The 14,291-nt window shown below is 38.0% G+C and overlaps 1 protein-coding gene across 3 annotated transcripts; it reads right to left on the bottom strand.

The window, feature by feature from the left end:
• CHI3L2 (chitinase 3 like 2) lies at window positions 1-13,922 on the bottom strand. 3 transcript variants are annotated; one of them, XM_051998139.1, is made up of 11 exons: window positions 13,853-13,922; window positions 10,523-10,552; window positions 8,714-8,915; window positions 7,803-7,859; window positions 6,206-6,356; window positions 5,684-5,808; window positions 5,263-5,392; window positions 3,269-3,457; window positions 2,122-2,238; window positions 935-1,076; window positions 1-174 (listed from the first exon to the last, which is right to left on the bottom strand). In XM_051998139.1, the coding sequence occupies exons 2-11, from the start codon at window positions 10,536-10,538 to the stop codon at window positions 170-172; spliced, it is 1,134 nt and encodes a 377-aa protein (XP_051854099.1). In that variant the 5' UTR covers window positions 10,539-10,552; window positions 13,853-13,922; the 3' UTR covers window positions 1-169. The 3 variants fall into 3 exon arrangements, with proteins under 3 accessions (XP_051854099.1, XP_051854098.1, XP_051854100.1); XM_051998138.1 differs by lacking the exon at window positions 13,853-13,922 and adding an exon at window positions 12,982-13,138; XM_051998140.1 differs by lacking the exon at window positions 13,853-13,922 and adding an exon at window positions 10,818-10,898.
• Window positions 13,923-14,291: the final 369 nt, after the last annotated feature.

The raw sequence follows: 14,291 nt of genomic DNA on the forward strand, positions 1-14,291 counted from the left end.
ATAAAGGTAAATTTTCTTAGGTAAAAACATTATATTTTATTCTTTTCAGCAGCTGGAGAATGAAGTAAAGTTGTCACTGGTGGGATGGGCAGGAAGGCAAGGATGCCATAGATTATCCATCTGTGAGCATTGCCAAAATGGATGAATGTCCCGACATTCAATTTCTAGTTTAAACTGTAAATAAAAAGAGAAGAGAACAATCAAAACCAAGACTCTCTGCTCATGAAGCAAGGATACAAACCTATTACAACTCTTCCAGTTCATCAAGCCCTTCTATTAGAGGGATCTGTTTTTGCTTTTGTCTAGTTTTTGTTTGTTTTTGTCTGTTTGTTTATTTGCTTGCCAAGCCTGGGAGAATCAGAAATCAGAATCAGGGTCTAGAAGAAATTCTTTGGGCCAAAAATGAGAAACAAGGGAATGAATTCTATATAGCAATACAAATGTTGTTGTTGTTGGAGTTTTCTTGGCAAAGATACTGGGATGGTTTGCTATTTAATCTTCCCATTTAACAGATGAAAAAACTGAAGCAAACAGGATTAAGTGACTTCCTAGGTCAAACAGTTAGGAAGTATTTGAATCCAGTTTTGAATTCATGAAGATAAGTCTTTCTGACTCTGGGTCTGACACTCTGCACTATGGAGTCATTTAATAATCCAATAATGCAAATACCCATGTATATTTGTATATTATTTCTTCAAGATTCTATCATCATAAGTTACAGAACTCAAAAGGATCTATGAGGGTATCAAATATAACTCCCTCATTTTAGACAAAGAAACTTGTTTTGAGAGGGATGTGACTTGGCAAAAAATCACACAGCTAGTATTCAACAAAATTGGAATTTGAATTCAGATCTTCTGACTTAAAGTCTGGAGCTTTTTCCATTTCACATAACTATCCCTGAAGGACAAGTATTCCTTCCCACTTCCAGTACCTGTTTTGCCAGAGTTCAGTGTCATCCTGATTGCCTGAAGGAGTGGGAATGCACCTTGTTTGCAGGATTTACCAGTATGGTCATCCAGGTCAATGGCCCAAATCATGGCTCCTCCTAACCCTGACTTTTTCAAATACTGGACCTGAAAGAAATACATAGAGATGTGGGCCGGGACAATGAAAAAAAGCATCTCATGATCCTCCTAGGTCTCTGGGAATGTCTCAAAATTAGGTGCTAGTCCACATGAGGGAATGGATTAATAATTTAGCAGCAAACATTAAGATTAGACAGAGAAAAAGACTTCCTGGTAGGAAGGGGCAGCTAAGGGAGCTCACAGACCCTACATCCCCAGAGGGCAGGGTAGACACTTTCATTTCTTTTCCTCACTTACTCCCCTATACAACAAAGCTCCGAGGAATAATGGGCAGACACTGACACCAGGATTCCCAGGGATCTGAAAGTGTTTAGCACTTTAGGATCATGGACCATAGAAAGGGAGCTGCTTCAGTTACAGTGGCCTTGAGATGGCCAGATAGATGACGCTGGATGTGAGGAACAAAAGTAGAACAGAAAGCTATGGAAACAAGAGAGCTGCCCCCTGCCCAAAACAAGGGCAAGTAATTGGAACTATTAGTAGTGCTCCAGAGAAGTCCCTGAGATCAAGAGGGAGGTAACTTCAGTACTCACTGCCACCATCAACGCTTCTCTCTCCTTTCTTTCTCTTTTCCTTCTTTCCCCCCTTTCTTTCCTTTCTACTTTCCTTCATTCCCTTTTTCTTTTTTCTTTATTCCTTTCTGTTTCCTTCCTTCTTTGTTTCATTTATCTTTTCCTCCCTTCCTTCCGTTTTCTTCTTCTTTCCTTCCTTCCTTTTTTCCTTTCTTCCTTCTCCTTCATTCCTTTTTTCCTTCCTTCCTTGTATATATCCTCTCTTTTTTCTTTCCCTCTTTCTTTTCTGTTTTCTTTCTCCCTTGTTCTGCTCTTCTTTTTCTTCTTCTTCTTTTCCCCCTTTCAAACTCCTATGGCTCCGGTCCTTAGAAACCTATTTTGCTCTCACTATTGACTTTAGCCTAAAGAATCCACTGGAACTTCATCCTAGAGCCACCTTAGGGACGTCTCTGCCTCTTTTCTTTGTCTTCTAAGTTTGACCAGGATTTTCTCATTGTCTCCATTCCCTTGGTTACACTTACCTTGGCCTTCACACTCTCCACATCATCAAAACCAACCCACTGGTTCCCCTTAACTGCATAGGGCACTTGCTGTTCTGGGATTTTTTTGACTGTGGCACCTTCTAAGAACTGGCATACCTAATAGAATAGGAAAAAGGTAGGGAGAGAGGTAGAAAGAGCATTTAGCCCTGGATTCTTCTATGGCAGGATTCTTAGCACAATATCCACAAACAATTCCTGGATAGATCTCAAGAGTATTTATGGATTTGCTTTGTTTTGCTATTTTGATCATTGGTTTCTTTTGTAATCTGATATATTTCATTTTATGCATTTATAGTATTGTTTTGAGGAGGAACCTCAAAATTTTAGCAGACTTCCAAAGATCCCATGATACAAAAAAGACTAAGTCACTCTTCTATGTAATACTGTCCTATGCCTAAGCAAGAACATCTGGCTATAAAATTCCTAATAAGTCATCACCTGAAGTTTACTACTAGTAAAGGAGATTCCTTCCAAGATCCCGCCATTCATTCTATTTTTTAATGGATTCTGACTGTTAAATTTTTCCTTGTTGCCACTGAAATCTGAATCAATCATTTCTACAAATTGTTCCTACTTTGGCCCTCTGAGTCTGAAAAGATTCACTCATCTTCTGTCTTTCCAGCTGTACCATAAGGCCGGAGAGGGCAGGAGTATTTTACTCATCCTTGGGACACCCATCATGCCTTAGATGTAGTATGTTCTCGACGTTTGTTGAATGACTTGTTGACTTTCAGAGTCCTTTGTACTTTTTGGCACATATTCTAGGGGAGACTGAAAGGTAGCTAGGGACTCTCTCTCCCTCCTCCTATCCACGACCAATACGGACCTGAATCTTGGAGCCCTCTACGTGGACTGGCTTCCTGGGAATTTATCTTTTACTCATGGCCCCTGCCCCCAAATACCAACTTCTTCTTAATTTTCCTTACCTAAGACTGCTGCATCAGAGAGGGCTCAATTTGAACTTAACGGGGATCAGCCAGAATAGGATCCCAGTCCCCCAATTTGGTAGTAGCTGCCCTTTGAGATTAGTCAGTCTACTTTCTATGTACTTATCTCCCCTGTCTTAGTCTAAGCTGGGCATCCTGTATGTGGCAGGAAGTGTAATATAGGGGAAAATTCTTGGTACCTCATAGTAGGCTAAAAAGCCGTTTTCTGCAGTGAATTGGCCAGGGGTGCCGGCGCCATTGGCAGGGGCTCCCACACCTGAGTTAGATGCAGGTGTAGAGAGGGTGAAGGAGCGGCCATACATAGGGATACCCATGATGATCTTCTCCCCTGGCATTCCCCGATTCTTCCAGTAGTTCACAGCATATTCCTGGGAAGGGAAGACAAACTGAGCCTCGAATGGAGAGAAATAGAGCATGCAAGGGCTTTGTCATTACAATCTATCCCTTACTGTTCTAAACTTTTGGCTTTTCCATCACTGGGTCATGGAGACAGTTTTATTTGGGGAGGGCAAAAAGTGTACTTTTATTCTTGGCAATAAGTTGCTAATTGGTCTTCCTATGTGATTCACTGGCCCTAAAGAAACTAAGATGTTATTTTTAAAATAAAGGAATGAATACCTGAATTTTAAAAAATTAAAAAAATGTCAGGGAATTTAAGAAGATATTAGAAAACTAGCCATCAAGGTCTTTGTCATCAAAGCTGCTAATTTCATCCTCTCCTTGTGTTGACTGCTAATGGAAATAGGGATAAAATTCCTCCTTCCATGAGGTCCCACATTCCCATAGTTCCATGAAGTAGAACTCGTTATTCTCCAATATTCAAAAAGACTCACTCATCTAACAGATGACAGTAGAAGAGAGGTTAATTTGGAACTTTTTTTCTTTCTATGGGTTACTGTGAAGGCCAGAAAGGAATTGTGAAATGGGCTCCATCCTCCTTATTTCCAGTTCCTTATACATGGTGAGTGCTCATGAAATTTCTATAGAATGAATTATGGGAATGGATGAGAAATGGAAAAGTAAGATATCTGATTTGAGGAGTCCCTACAGTGGAAAACGTCCTGAATTATAAAACTCAGAATTGGCAAAGGCCCTTGGAGATCACCTATTTCAATGATTTTTTTTCAGATGTAGATTTCATTATAAAGAATTGAACACAGAGAGCTAAAGTAGCCTTTTCAGAGTCACACAGGGAGTAAAACCCAGAGTCATGATTTGAATCCAGATCCCATAACCACAAATCAAGTCCTTATACTGCATTAAACTGAGATCTGAGAGAAACACAGTGGGAGCAGCGAAGAAATTAATTAATTATGGCACAAGTGTAAGGGATAATGTTGTAAAAAAAAATTACCCTGGCATGGATTCTGTCAATATAAAGTTATTATTAAATAAAATAAAATAAAATATTTTTTAAAAAATTAATTATAGCACCATTTTTCAAGCTGACAAGTCAAATGAAAAAATGAAGGCCTGCAAAATTTTTCAGAAACCCCCCCAAAATATTTCCAGAAAAAAATTTCCAGGATCATCATTTGGATAAAATCAAAGAAAGGATGCTCACTTCTTTTGTCAATATGATGGAAAACTTGGTGTTGGGGTTAAGGGAATGGGGTTAGGAATGATTGTTAGTAGAATAGGTCAGGATGGGATGTTTAATTTGGGGAATGAAGAATATGCCAACACATATTTTTCCAATTGGTAAGGATAGTAGTTGCTTTTGCCATAGGCACAATTGTGAAACGAGAGGTAAAGCAGTAGATGGAGCACTGGGCCTGGAGTCAAGAAGATCTGAGTTCAAATCCTATTTAGTGACCATTTGCCTCAGTTTTCTCCTTTGTAAAATGAGGATAATAATGGCGACTATATCCCAGGGTGGTTGAAAGGGGGAAATGAAGTAATATTTTAAAATATTTTTATTTTATCTTATTTATTTATCCATTTTACTACCTAGCTGCCTTATATATTGATATATTTACAAATCATGTTTCTCACTTATAGAGGAAATTAAGAGGAAGATTGTGAACTTTTACATATGAGATATAACTGATATATTTATAAATCATAATTCTGTACTAGAGCTCATAATATATATTGCATAATGATTAATAAAGATTATACTTTTTTAAAAGTCCCTCTCCTTTGACCATTCCTTTCAGCATTTCAGTCCTACCACATTATAGTAACCGCTGTTCCTCTGGTCCTGGTTTCCTTTCTTCAGAGGGCTGTTATGGCCAGTAACTAGGGGATTCTCCCAGGATCCATGGAAGTCAAAGGTTAGGAGGTTGATGAAATCCACATCACTAGAGAATCCAGAAAGCAAAGGAAGTAGAAAAAAATTATTTTCTTCTGAAAATCCTTAAAAACATATAAGGGATCATGAATGTAAAGCTTAAGGTACAGTAAAAGGGATTGTGAGCTGTGAAAGAAGTATGAAAGGTTTGGAGTCTGGACAGGTGATTAAAAAGGCTTTCTAGAGAAATCTTTTAAAACAAAGTATTCTCCTCTTTATCACATCCCATACTTGCCCAGATCATTTGTCCAAACTGGGAAAAGGCAGAGGAGTAGCATTGGATGACTCCAGTTTTCCTCACCTTGCCAGGTCCTTGATCTCATAGCTGTTATCAATTATCTGCCTTCCTGCAGCCACCCCTGCAGACAGGAGAAGCTTCTCCTTCCTGGAATTTTTGGCTTCTTTGTGAAAGGCAACAGCTAACTCCTATGGATCATAAGAAAGAAGATGCCTGAGTGTCAGATTTGAGAACAAGACTTTAGCTTGGGGCTTGGGAAATGTGACAAAGCAAATAGCCTCCTTTCCTAGGAAATCCTGAGGAATCCAGGAATCTTATTGGTTAGGAAAGGACAATCCTCCAGGGGTCAGGACCACCCATCACTATCATCCTGAAACTCCTCAAGAGTTAGAACAGAGTGTACCCCAAAGGTACAGTAGGAAAGGGCTAAGAGGGCTACTTTCCATTCATCCCTCCCTGATCCATAACATCCTTCTCCTTTGCCATTGAGGTCTCCCTCTTGCTCTGGGAGCTGACCAAAGAGAGGATCTGGTCTGCTCTGTCATAAGAAGAATGGACCAATGATTCCACGAGACTTAGCCTTACGTGAATCAGAGAAGTGAAAAAGGGCTTTTCATTTAGTTCAGGGTAGATCCAGTCTATGTCCAGCCCATCAAAGCCGTAATTCCTCAGGAATGGGATCACAGAGCTGATAAATGTTGATCGTGATTCAGAAGTCTCCACCATGGGATGGAACCTGGTAGAAACAAGTCTGATGTCTTTGGGGAAAAATTGGTAAGGAGGTCAGCATGATATATTACTCCAGAGTCTAGGGAAGTTTCCAATGCAGTTTCATTTCTAGTCTGAATAGGATTTCCAAAAACCATGCCTCAAGTGCAAAAAACACTAAGGTCTGAACCCCAGGGGTCCCTGGATCATCATCTTCACTCCAATTGTTTTCTTTTCTTTTTTTTTAAAACATCACTTCAGTTTATTTCAGATGTAATAATATCATGTTAAAATTTCAGGTTTAATCCTTAACTGCACCAAGTACATTTAGCCACTTTAGTATTTTTAAAAAGTTATTCCTTCTCCCCAAATGAGGGAGCTTTTCTTTTCCACTGCTCTGCAGCAGTTTCCTGGTATTTGTATGTAGGGACAACATATTCTTCATTGTTTCAACTACTCCAAGTATTTTCTGTGACTCTTCTTCCACCTCTTCCTCCAAGAAGTATAATTAAATCAATATCTCCATTACCTCTATAAAAGGCACATCAAGAGACTGACTATTATATCCCTATGATTTCCTGGAGTCTAGATCAAGATAGGTTTCCCTGAACATTACTTTCCCTCTATGTGTGATTTCTATCGTTAACTCCTTGAGGATAGGGATGATTAACTACTAGGATTATATCCTAGCAGATTCTTGGTACAAATGTATATGTCAGATGCAGGACTTGAATCCTTAACTTCTGGTGTTAAGACTGATTTTCTATATGTGATGATATTCTTATAAATTCAAAAAGACTTAGATTCAAATCTTCCCTCTCACACATCCTAACTGGGTAATAATAAAAATTTATTTATTCCTCTTTTTATTTCCTTTAAACCTCCTCTAGCCTCTATGTCTTCATTTGTAAAATGCAGATAATATCTTCTTCACATGGTTGTTATGAAAGAATGTATGTAAATGCTTTATAAACATATTATGATATAATTATATAATATTATTAATTATAATACTATTATTTTATATGATTAAATTTATTTATAATATAAATATCATCTACTCTTCAGAAAACCCCAAGGACACAGAATTGAATTGGCTGAGAGAAGATCTACCCGTGGCCAGGGGAATTAATATATTTTTAAAATTTATTTATTTTTAATTTTTTATATTTTTCCAAATACATGCAAAGATAGTTTTCAACATTTACCTTTGCAAAACCTTTTGTTTCATATTTTTCTCCCTCTCTTTCCTTTCCCACTTCCTTCTTTCCCAAGATAGCAAGCAATAGGATATAGGTTAAACATGTGTAGAAATTAATATATTTAATGTAGTAGAATATAATCTCCCTGAGGACAGTCACTGTTTTTTACTTTTTCCTTATATCCCCAGAGATTAGCACAATGTTTGACATATAGTACTGACTTAATTAACATTAGTTAATGACTGAAATAAATACTAGGAGCTATAGCTTACCCTTTGGAACCAAATTTGGATCCTCCAATGGACAGGAGAGTTTTCAGGCTGGGATTTCTGCAGTGGAAAGATAATGAATTTATTTCACTGAGGGCTTCATTAACATCCTGTCATGGGGCCCTGAATGTCCCCCTTAGAAATATTTCTTTGAATTCAAATATTGTGTTTCTAGAAGATCCTCATTAACATACAATTTTCTAATTAATATTGACTCTTGGAAGATCCATTGAATCTTTCTGCATTTGGAACATCCAAGTAACTCTTTCTTAGCTCCAGAATTGAAAATTACTCCTTACTGAGCTGGGGCTAGTTTATCTGCAGCTCAAACTGTCATGACCACAATAGCCAAATTTCTTTAGGGCTCCATGTCTTTTTCAGTAATCTCTTTAATAGATTCTTTTCATAATGACTTAGGAGAAGAAGCATTAACTCATCACCACCCACTGTCATATTAGCAAAAATTAGACACCCAACTATGGTTTTGAGAGACAAAGGACAAGCAGATTTTGATGGAGAAATAGGGAAAAGCACATGAGGTACCAAATGGGGGAGGAAAGTTTTGGCTAGAATTAGAGTTGTGGAGTGTCCTGAGAAGCCAGGCTCGGTATAAGGAAAGCAAGTATGAGACTTAAGAAGACAGATGAAAGAAAAGCAGAAAGGATGAATATAACTTCATTCATTATATAATTTTGCCAAAGTTTTGTCCTACCTGTAGGTAACCAGGTTACCAAAGAGAAATGAGAGAGGGGTGTTCCTTTCTCATCTTTTCTGCTTTATTCCCCTATATAACATGGGAATCCCAATATCAAGGCTCTTCCATCTTCCACAACAGTCAAGGATCTAGATCAACTCAAGAGGGGTTTGCCTAACTCACCCTCCATCCCATCCATCGTCATTCTCATCCCACTGACCTCTTCTTGAGATCATTGAAGGTGTGATACAGAGTAATATCATTCCACTCCTCAGGGGTGATCTTGTTTTTGCTGATAGTGGCAAAGGAGTAAATAAGATGGGTACATAATTGTGGGTCAATGGCATCAGGGATGAAATATCCCAGCCCAGCTCGGTACTGAGCCCAGTTGGTGAAGTAGCAAACTAATTTATAGGCAGAACCTGTAAAGGAGAACAAGTCAGACTGGTCAGTTGCCAGATTCTTTCTTAGATAAATGACAAAATCATCAAATTGAAAGGAACCTCAAAGCCTAGTTAGTTCAACCCATATTTTAATAGGAACTCCTTTACAACATACAAATGATGAATCAGCCTCTGTTGGAAGAGTATCAATAAAGTGAGGAAGTTTAGTTCACTTTCTGATATCTTCAAGTGTTAGAAAGTATTTATATCAAGTCAAAATCAGCTTTCCAGTCATACCTCCCTCCTCCCGTATTGTTCTTAGTTCTTTGGCACCAAACAGAAGAAGCACAATACCATTTTTAATGGTCAGATCTTCAAATGCTAGAAGACAGCCATCATATCCCCATTGTCTTCAGTTTTCCAGGCTAAACATCTCCAATTATTTCAAACATCCCTCTTATTGGAATGATTTCTAGTTTCTCCATCTCCTCCAACCTACTCACTCTCCTCTGAAGTAGCTCTATCCTGTCTAAATTTTTCCTCTGCACAGTAATATGGCACCAAGAAGGGAGCACAACACTTCAGATTTTGCCTAAGTAGGGAAGAATATAGCAGGATTATAATAACCTTGATCCTGGACACTGTTCCTCTATTTATTCGGCCTAAATTACCATTAGATTTTTGCCAATTTAGATCATGGTGTTGAGAATTACTGTTCCATAATGGCTAAAGAGAAAGCTTCAAAGCCAGGAAGAACTAGGTTTGAGTCTTGGTCCTGACACATAGGACTTTGCTTCTCTAGATAGTGGAAGATCTAGAGATAGAGAGGCTCTTCAAAACAAAGAAACACATTGAATTGCACATTGTAAATGCTCCAAGAATGTTTGCTGTGACAACCAGTAGAGAAATAGACATTGATGAAAATATTTAGCCATAGAGAGATTAAAGCACAGGAGTAGAGATATATAGAAAGAAAGAGAGAAGTACAGAGAGGTCAGGGGGCACAGGCAAAAAACCAGATATCATTATATCACCACTACCACCATCATCATCATCACCTCCACAATCATCATCACCATCATCAACATCACCATCACCAACACCATCACCATCACCATACCATCATCACCATCATCACTATCATCACCATCATCACCATCATCACCATCACCATCACCATCACCATCATCATTATCATCATCACCATCATCACCATCACCATCACCATCATCACCATCATCACCATCATCACCATCACCATCACCATCATCACCATCACCATACCATCATCACCAGCACCATCAGCACCATCATCACCATCATCACTATCATCACCATCACCATCACCAACACCATCACCATCATCACCATCATCACCATCACTATCATCATCATCAATAGTATTTAGATAATGCTTTGAAGTTTGTGAAGTGATTTAGAAATTTCTCATTTTACCCTTTAAACAATTCATTGAGGTAGGTGCTATCATAATCCTTATGGTATAGAAGAGGAAACTCAGGTTAGACGAACTTAAAATAGCTAGCAGGATTTGAATTTTGGTCTTCCTCAGTCCAAATTCAACCCTCTACCCATTATACCAGACCCAGAAAGCTAGAGAAAGATAATGTAACAAAATCACTACTTACCACCTTGAAGTAGCATCAAGGCCAAAAAACCTGCAGAAATAAAGACCAAAAAAGGGATGTTTATAAGTCCAGAAATGAACATTCATGGACAAGAACTCCCAACATATTCAACTCGAGTTATTTTTTTTTTCCTCTGAAGACTTTCTGACCTTAGCAAAGGACACACAGATGTAAGATACTCTCAAATGCTTTGCCCACTGCAAGCTTGGGAGTATTCATTGAACCCTAAGTCAGGGCAGTTTTCTCATTAGTAGCAAATGGATCATTTTCTCCCCGAAATGGACTATGAAATCACCTCTATTTGCTTTATATTTCTGGAAGGTTGATAGAGCAGCAGAAGTCTGAGTATCTCATAATGTCTATTCCAGAGTCTAATCTTTTGCAAATTAGTTGAGACTGCTTGTGGAGGTGGGGAAGGAATTATCTAGCTGGAAACGCCCATTGGCATATGAAGAAATAAAAGCAGGCCCAGGGAGAGGGAAGAAACAACTTTTTCTTTCTAATTACTGGAGAAGCAATACCTGTACTTGAACTTGTGCCTGGGAACTTTGTACCTGGGAAAATAGTGGGAAGAGGGAACTAGTACCATTTATTGTTTAGTTAATAGATGCTATTTATCTTTTCTAGCCTGACTAACACCCAATCAGGCTGGGAAAGAATAATTCCCATGCTCAGGGAACTGGCCATGGGAATCCTCCCACTCACAGGGAAAGGTTTGGCTTCCATTCCCATTATTGGAGTATCCTGAGCAGTTTTTGCAAAATGCAGAAAGCATTAAATACTTGCTTCATGTTAGCATAAAGGTAGTATCTGAACTTGTGGAAAAGGGTGAGATTAAAAAAGTAGAGAATAGAGAAAAACAATTGAAGAAGACCAGAGACAAATCCCGGGAGTTTCTTAAAGAGTTGAAAAAAGGCCAAAAAATTGGCCAATGTCATAGAGGAGAGGCTAGACAGGTAGGAGGTAAATGAGGAGAATGTGGTATTTCTAAAGCCAAGGGTGAAGAGAATATTTAAAAGAAGAGGATAGTAAATGGCTACCAAAAAATGGCTGAAGCAAGATAAGGATTAAAGGAAAAAACCTATTAAGTTTGATGATTAGGATATCACTGATGATCTTTGAAAGAATGGTTTCAGTAGAGTAGTGACAATATAAATTAGATTACAGAGGGTTGAGATAAGAGTTTATTAGATGGATGATTAAATGACGTAGAAGTATTGGGTATAGACAATTTCCCCAAGCATTTTAGAAGTAAAAGGAAAAATAAAGATGGCATAATAGTAGAAAAGTAGTTTTCAAGGGAAAAGGGAGAGGTCATTCCCCAAATGGCCACCTCCATAGCTTCTACTTTGCTTGGATGCTTTAGAAGATATAGAGATACTAAGTGCCTTTGTGGACATGAAGATAGTTACATAATTAGAAATTATAAGGGAAAAGGGAATATAAGTCAGGGATTTGCAGTCCTGCCTCTGCCAAGCTGACTTTCTCTCTCATTTCCTTTACCTTTACCATTAAACAATTTTTCCAGTTCTTATTGTCAATGAAGAGAGAAGAGAGAAATGCAGAGATTCCTTTGTTCCTTATTTCTCAGGACCAATTTCATAGAATGTTAGAACTGGATAGGACTTTTGACTTCAATTGGTTCGATTCTCTCATTCTAAAGATAAGGAAACTGAGACCGCAGACTCTGTGTTTCTCTTGTCCTATTTCTCACGTGTAATCTCTATGCATAGCCTGTATCTTGTGGCCCCCAACCCAAATAGGCCCCAATCTTTTCTTGACATCTTTCTAAGAGACCAAGTCACTGGTCATGACTTACAGAAAGAAAGAAATAAAAAACTATGTTCTCACAATGAACTTTTCAGACATTGCTCCATTACTTCCTAAAGAAAGCCCATCTTTATGATCCTATGACCACATTTCTTCCTATTTAATTTCATATTATTAGATTTGTCTCAGTACTCTAACCTAATTTTTTGGAATCCTGACTCTCTCCCCTCTAAACTACCTATTAATTATCCTTTCTGATTTTGTGTCATTTGCAAATTTGATAAATATGCTACCTATACACTCATTTAAGTCCATGATTCTAAGAATATCCAACACACATGGCCAAAGATATATACATGAAATACTGTATGATTACAACATCAAATCACTATGGATCAAGTCTCAATTCTGAATCTATGAAATTCCTGTAGTCTAGTCCACATCTCTCCATTTTATCCTCAAAAAGGCTTTAATTCCTTGGGCTTAATTTTTCTTATTCATAGTAAGGAAGGGACTAAACTAGATGATATGAAATGAAACATCTGGTTCAATTATTCCACTAGTCTCTCCAGGGATAGAACATGATGTTCATTTAATTTTTTTTTCCATAGAGTGTCCTCTCTCCCTTCCATCTAGTTCCTATCCAATCCAAATCCTCCACCTGATGAGTCTACTGGATCCATACTCACCCCACCAGAGGAACTTCTGGCCCATGATGGCAACTCCCAGTTCACAACTTGTTCTGTTTTTTTCATGTTCTTGGGTCCTTTTATAATCCAAGATTTTTTAAAAGCCTGTCTTGCAGGAAGGAAGCTGTAGCATCCACCCACTCATTCCATTGTCCCTCCCTGGCTTTATTTACCTTGTGAAATTTTCTGGAAGTCACTTAAGCAATATTTTTTTCAACATGTCACAAAGCATCTTCTCACACTCGTATGTCACAAGGATTTAGAAGGACAGCCCCATAGGCTGAGATAGTCTTGCAATTCTGACCTTCCTCTGAAGTCAAGGTCCTGGGTCTTTCTCACATGTGTTAAAGGGGACCCTTTGCAAATAGATTTTTTTTTAAAGCAATAGGTAGTCTCCTAAAGAGACTTTTTTCTCTAGAAAAGTGCCAAGGAAGATGACACACTCAGCTCTGTCTCTTCATCATTTATTTACATAATTTATTTTCCTGGGCCCTCAACTGGCCCATGCAAGCTCTATGGATTCTATTCTTCTTCAAACAACTTTCTCTTGAAATCCATCTTGCATTTCCTATTTCTTCTATCGTTCTTTCCCAACTATTCATCCATTAATCAAATTGTAACCAGTTCTTCCAACTGCTTTACACAAGTATCTCCTTTTCTTCTATTCCCTGATTTCCCTATGCCCAACTGGAGCAATAGTAACAACAGGAGGAGAAGAGATACCAGACATATCTCCAGAGAACTGAAGTATGAAAATCAGAAACATTCCACATATGGATTCTTTAGTAGCACAGAAGCCATGGCAGAGTAGATGAGAGTGATGGGCTGGATGTTGAAATGTTTGAACTCAAATTCAGACTAAGATACTTACCAACTGTGTAAACCTGGGCAAGTCATTTAACCTCTGTCTGCTTCAGTTACTTCAACTGTAAAGTGGGGACAATAATAGCTCACAGGATTATTATGAGGATCAAATGAGATATTTTTTAATTTAATTTTTGATTTTTTATAAAACTTTTTATTTTCCAAACATATGCATGGATAGTTTGCAATATTCATCCTTAGAAAACCTTGTGATCCGAATTTTTTTTCTCCTCCCTTCCCTCCACCCTTTCCCCTAGGCAGCAAGTAATCCAATATATATTAAACATATGCAATTCTCCTATACATATTTCCACAATTATCATGCTGCACAAGAAAAATCAGATCAAAAAAGGAAAAAAAATGGGAAAAAAAACAAAAAGCAAGCAAACAATAACAAAAAGTGAAAATGCTATGTTGTGATCCACACTCAAGCCCTATAACTCTCT

Source organism: Antechinus flavipes, chromosome 4 (genome assembly GCF_016432865.1).
Source record: "Antechinus flavipes isolate AdamAnt ecotype Samford, QLD, Australia chromosome 4, AdamAnt_v2, whole genome shotgun sequence".
NCBI classification, from domain to species: Eukaryota; Metazoa; Chordata; class Mammalia; order Dasyuromorphia; family Dasyuridae; genus Antechinus; species Antechinus flavipes.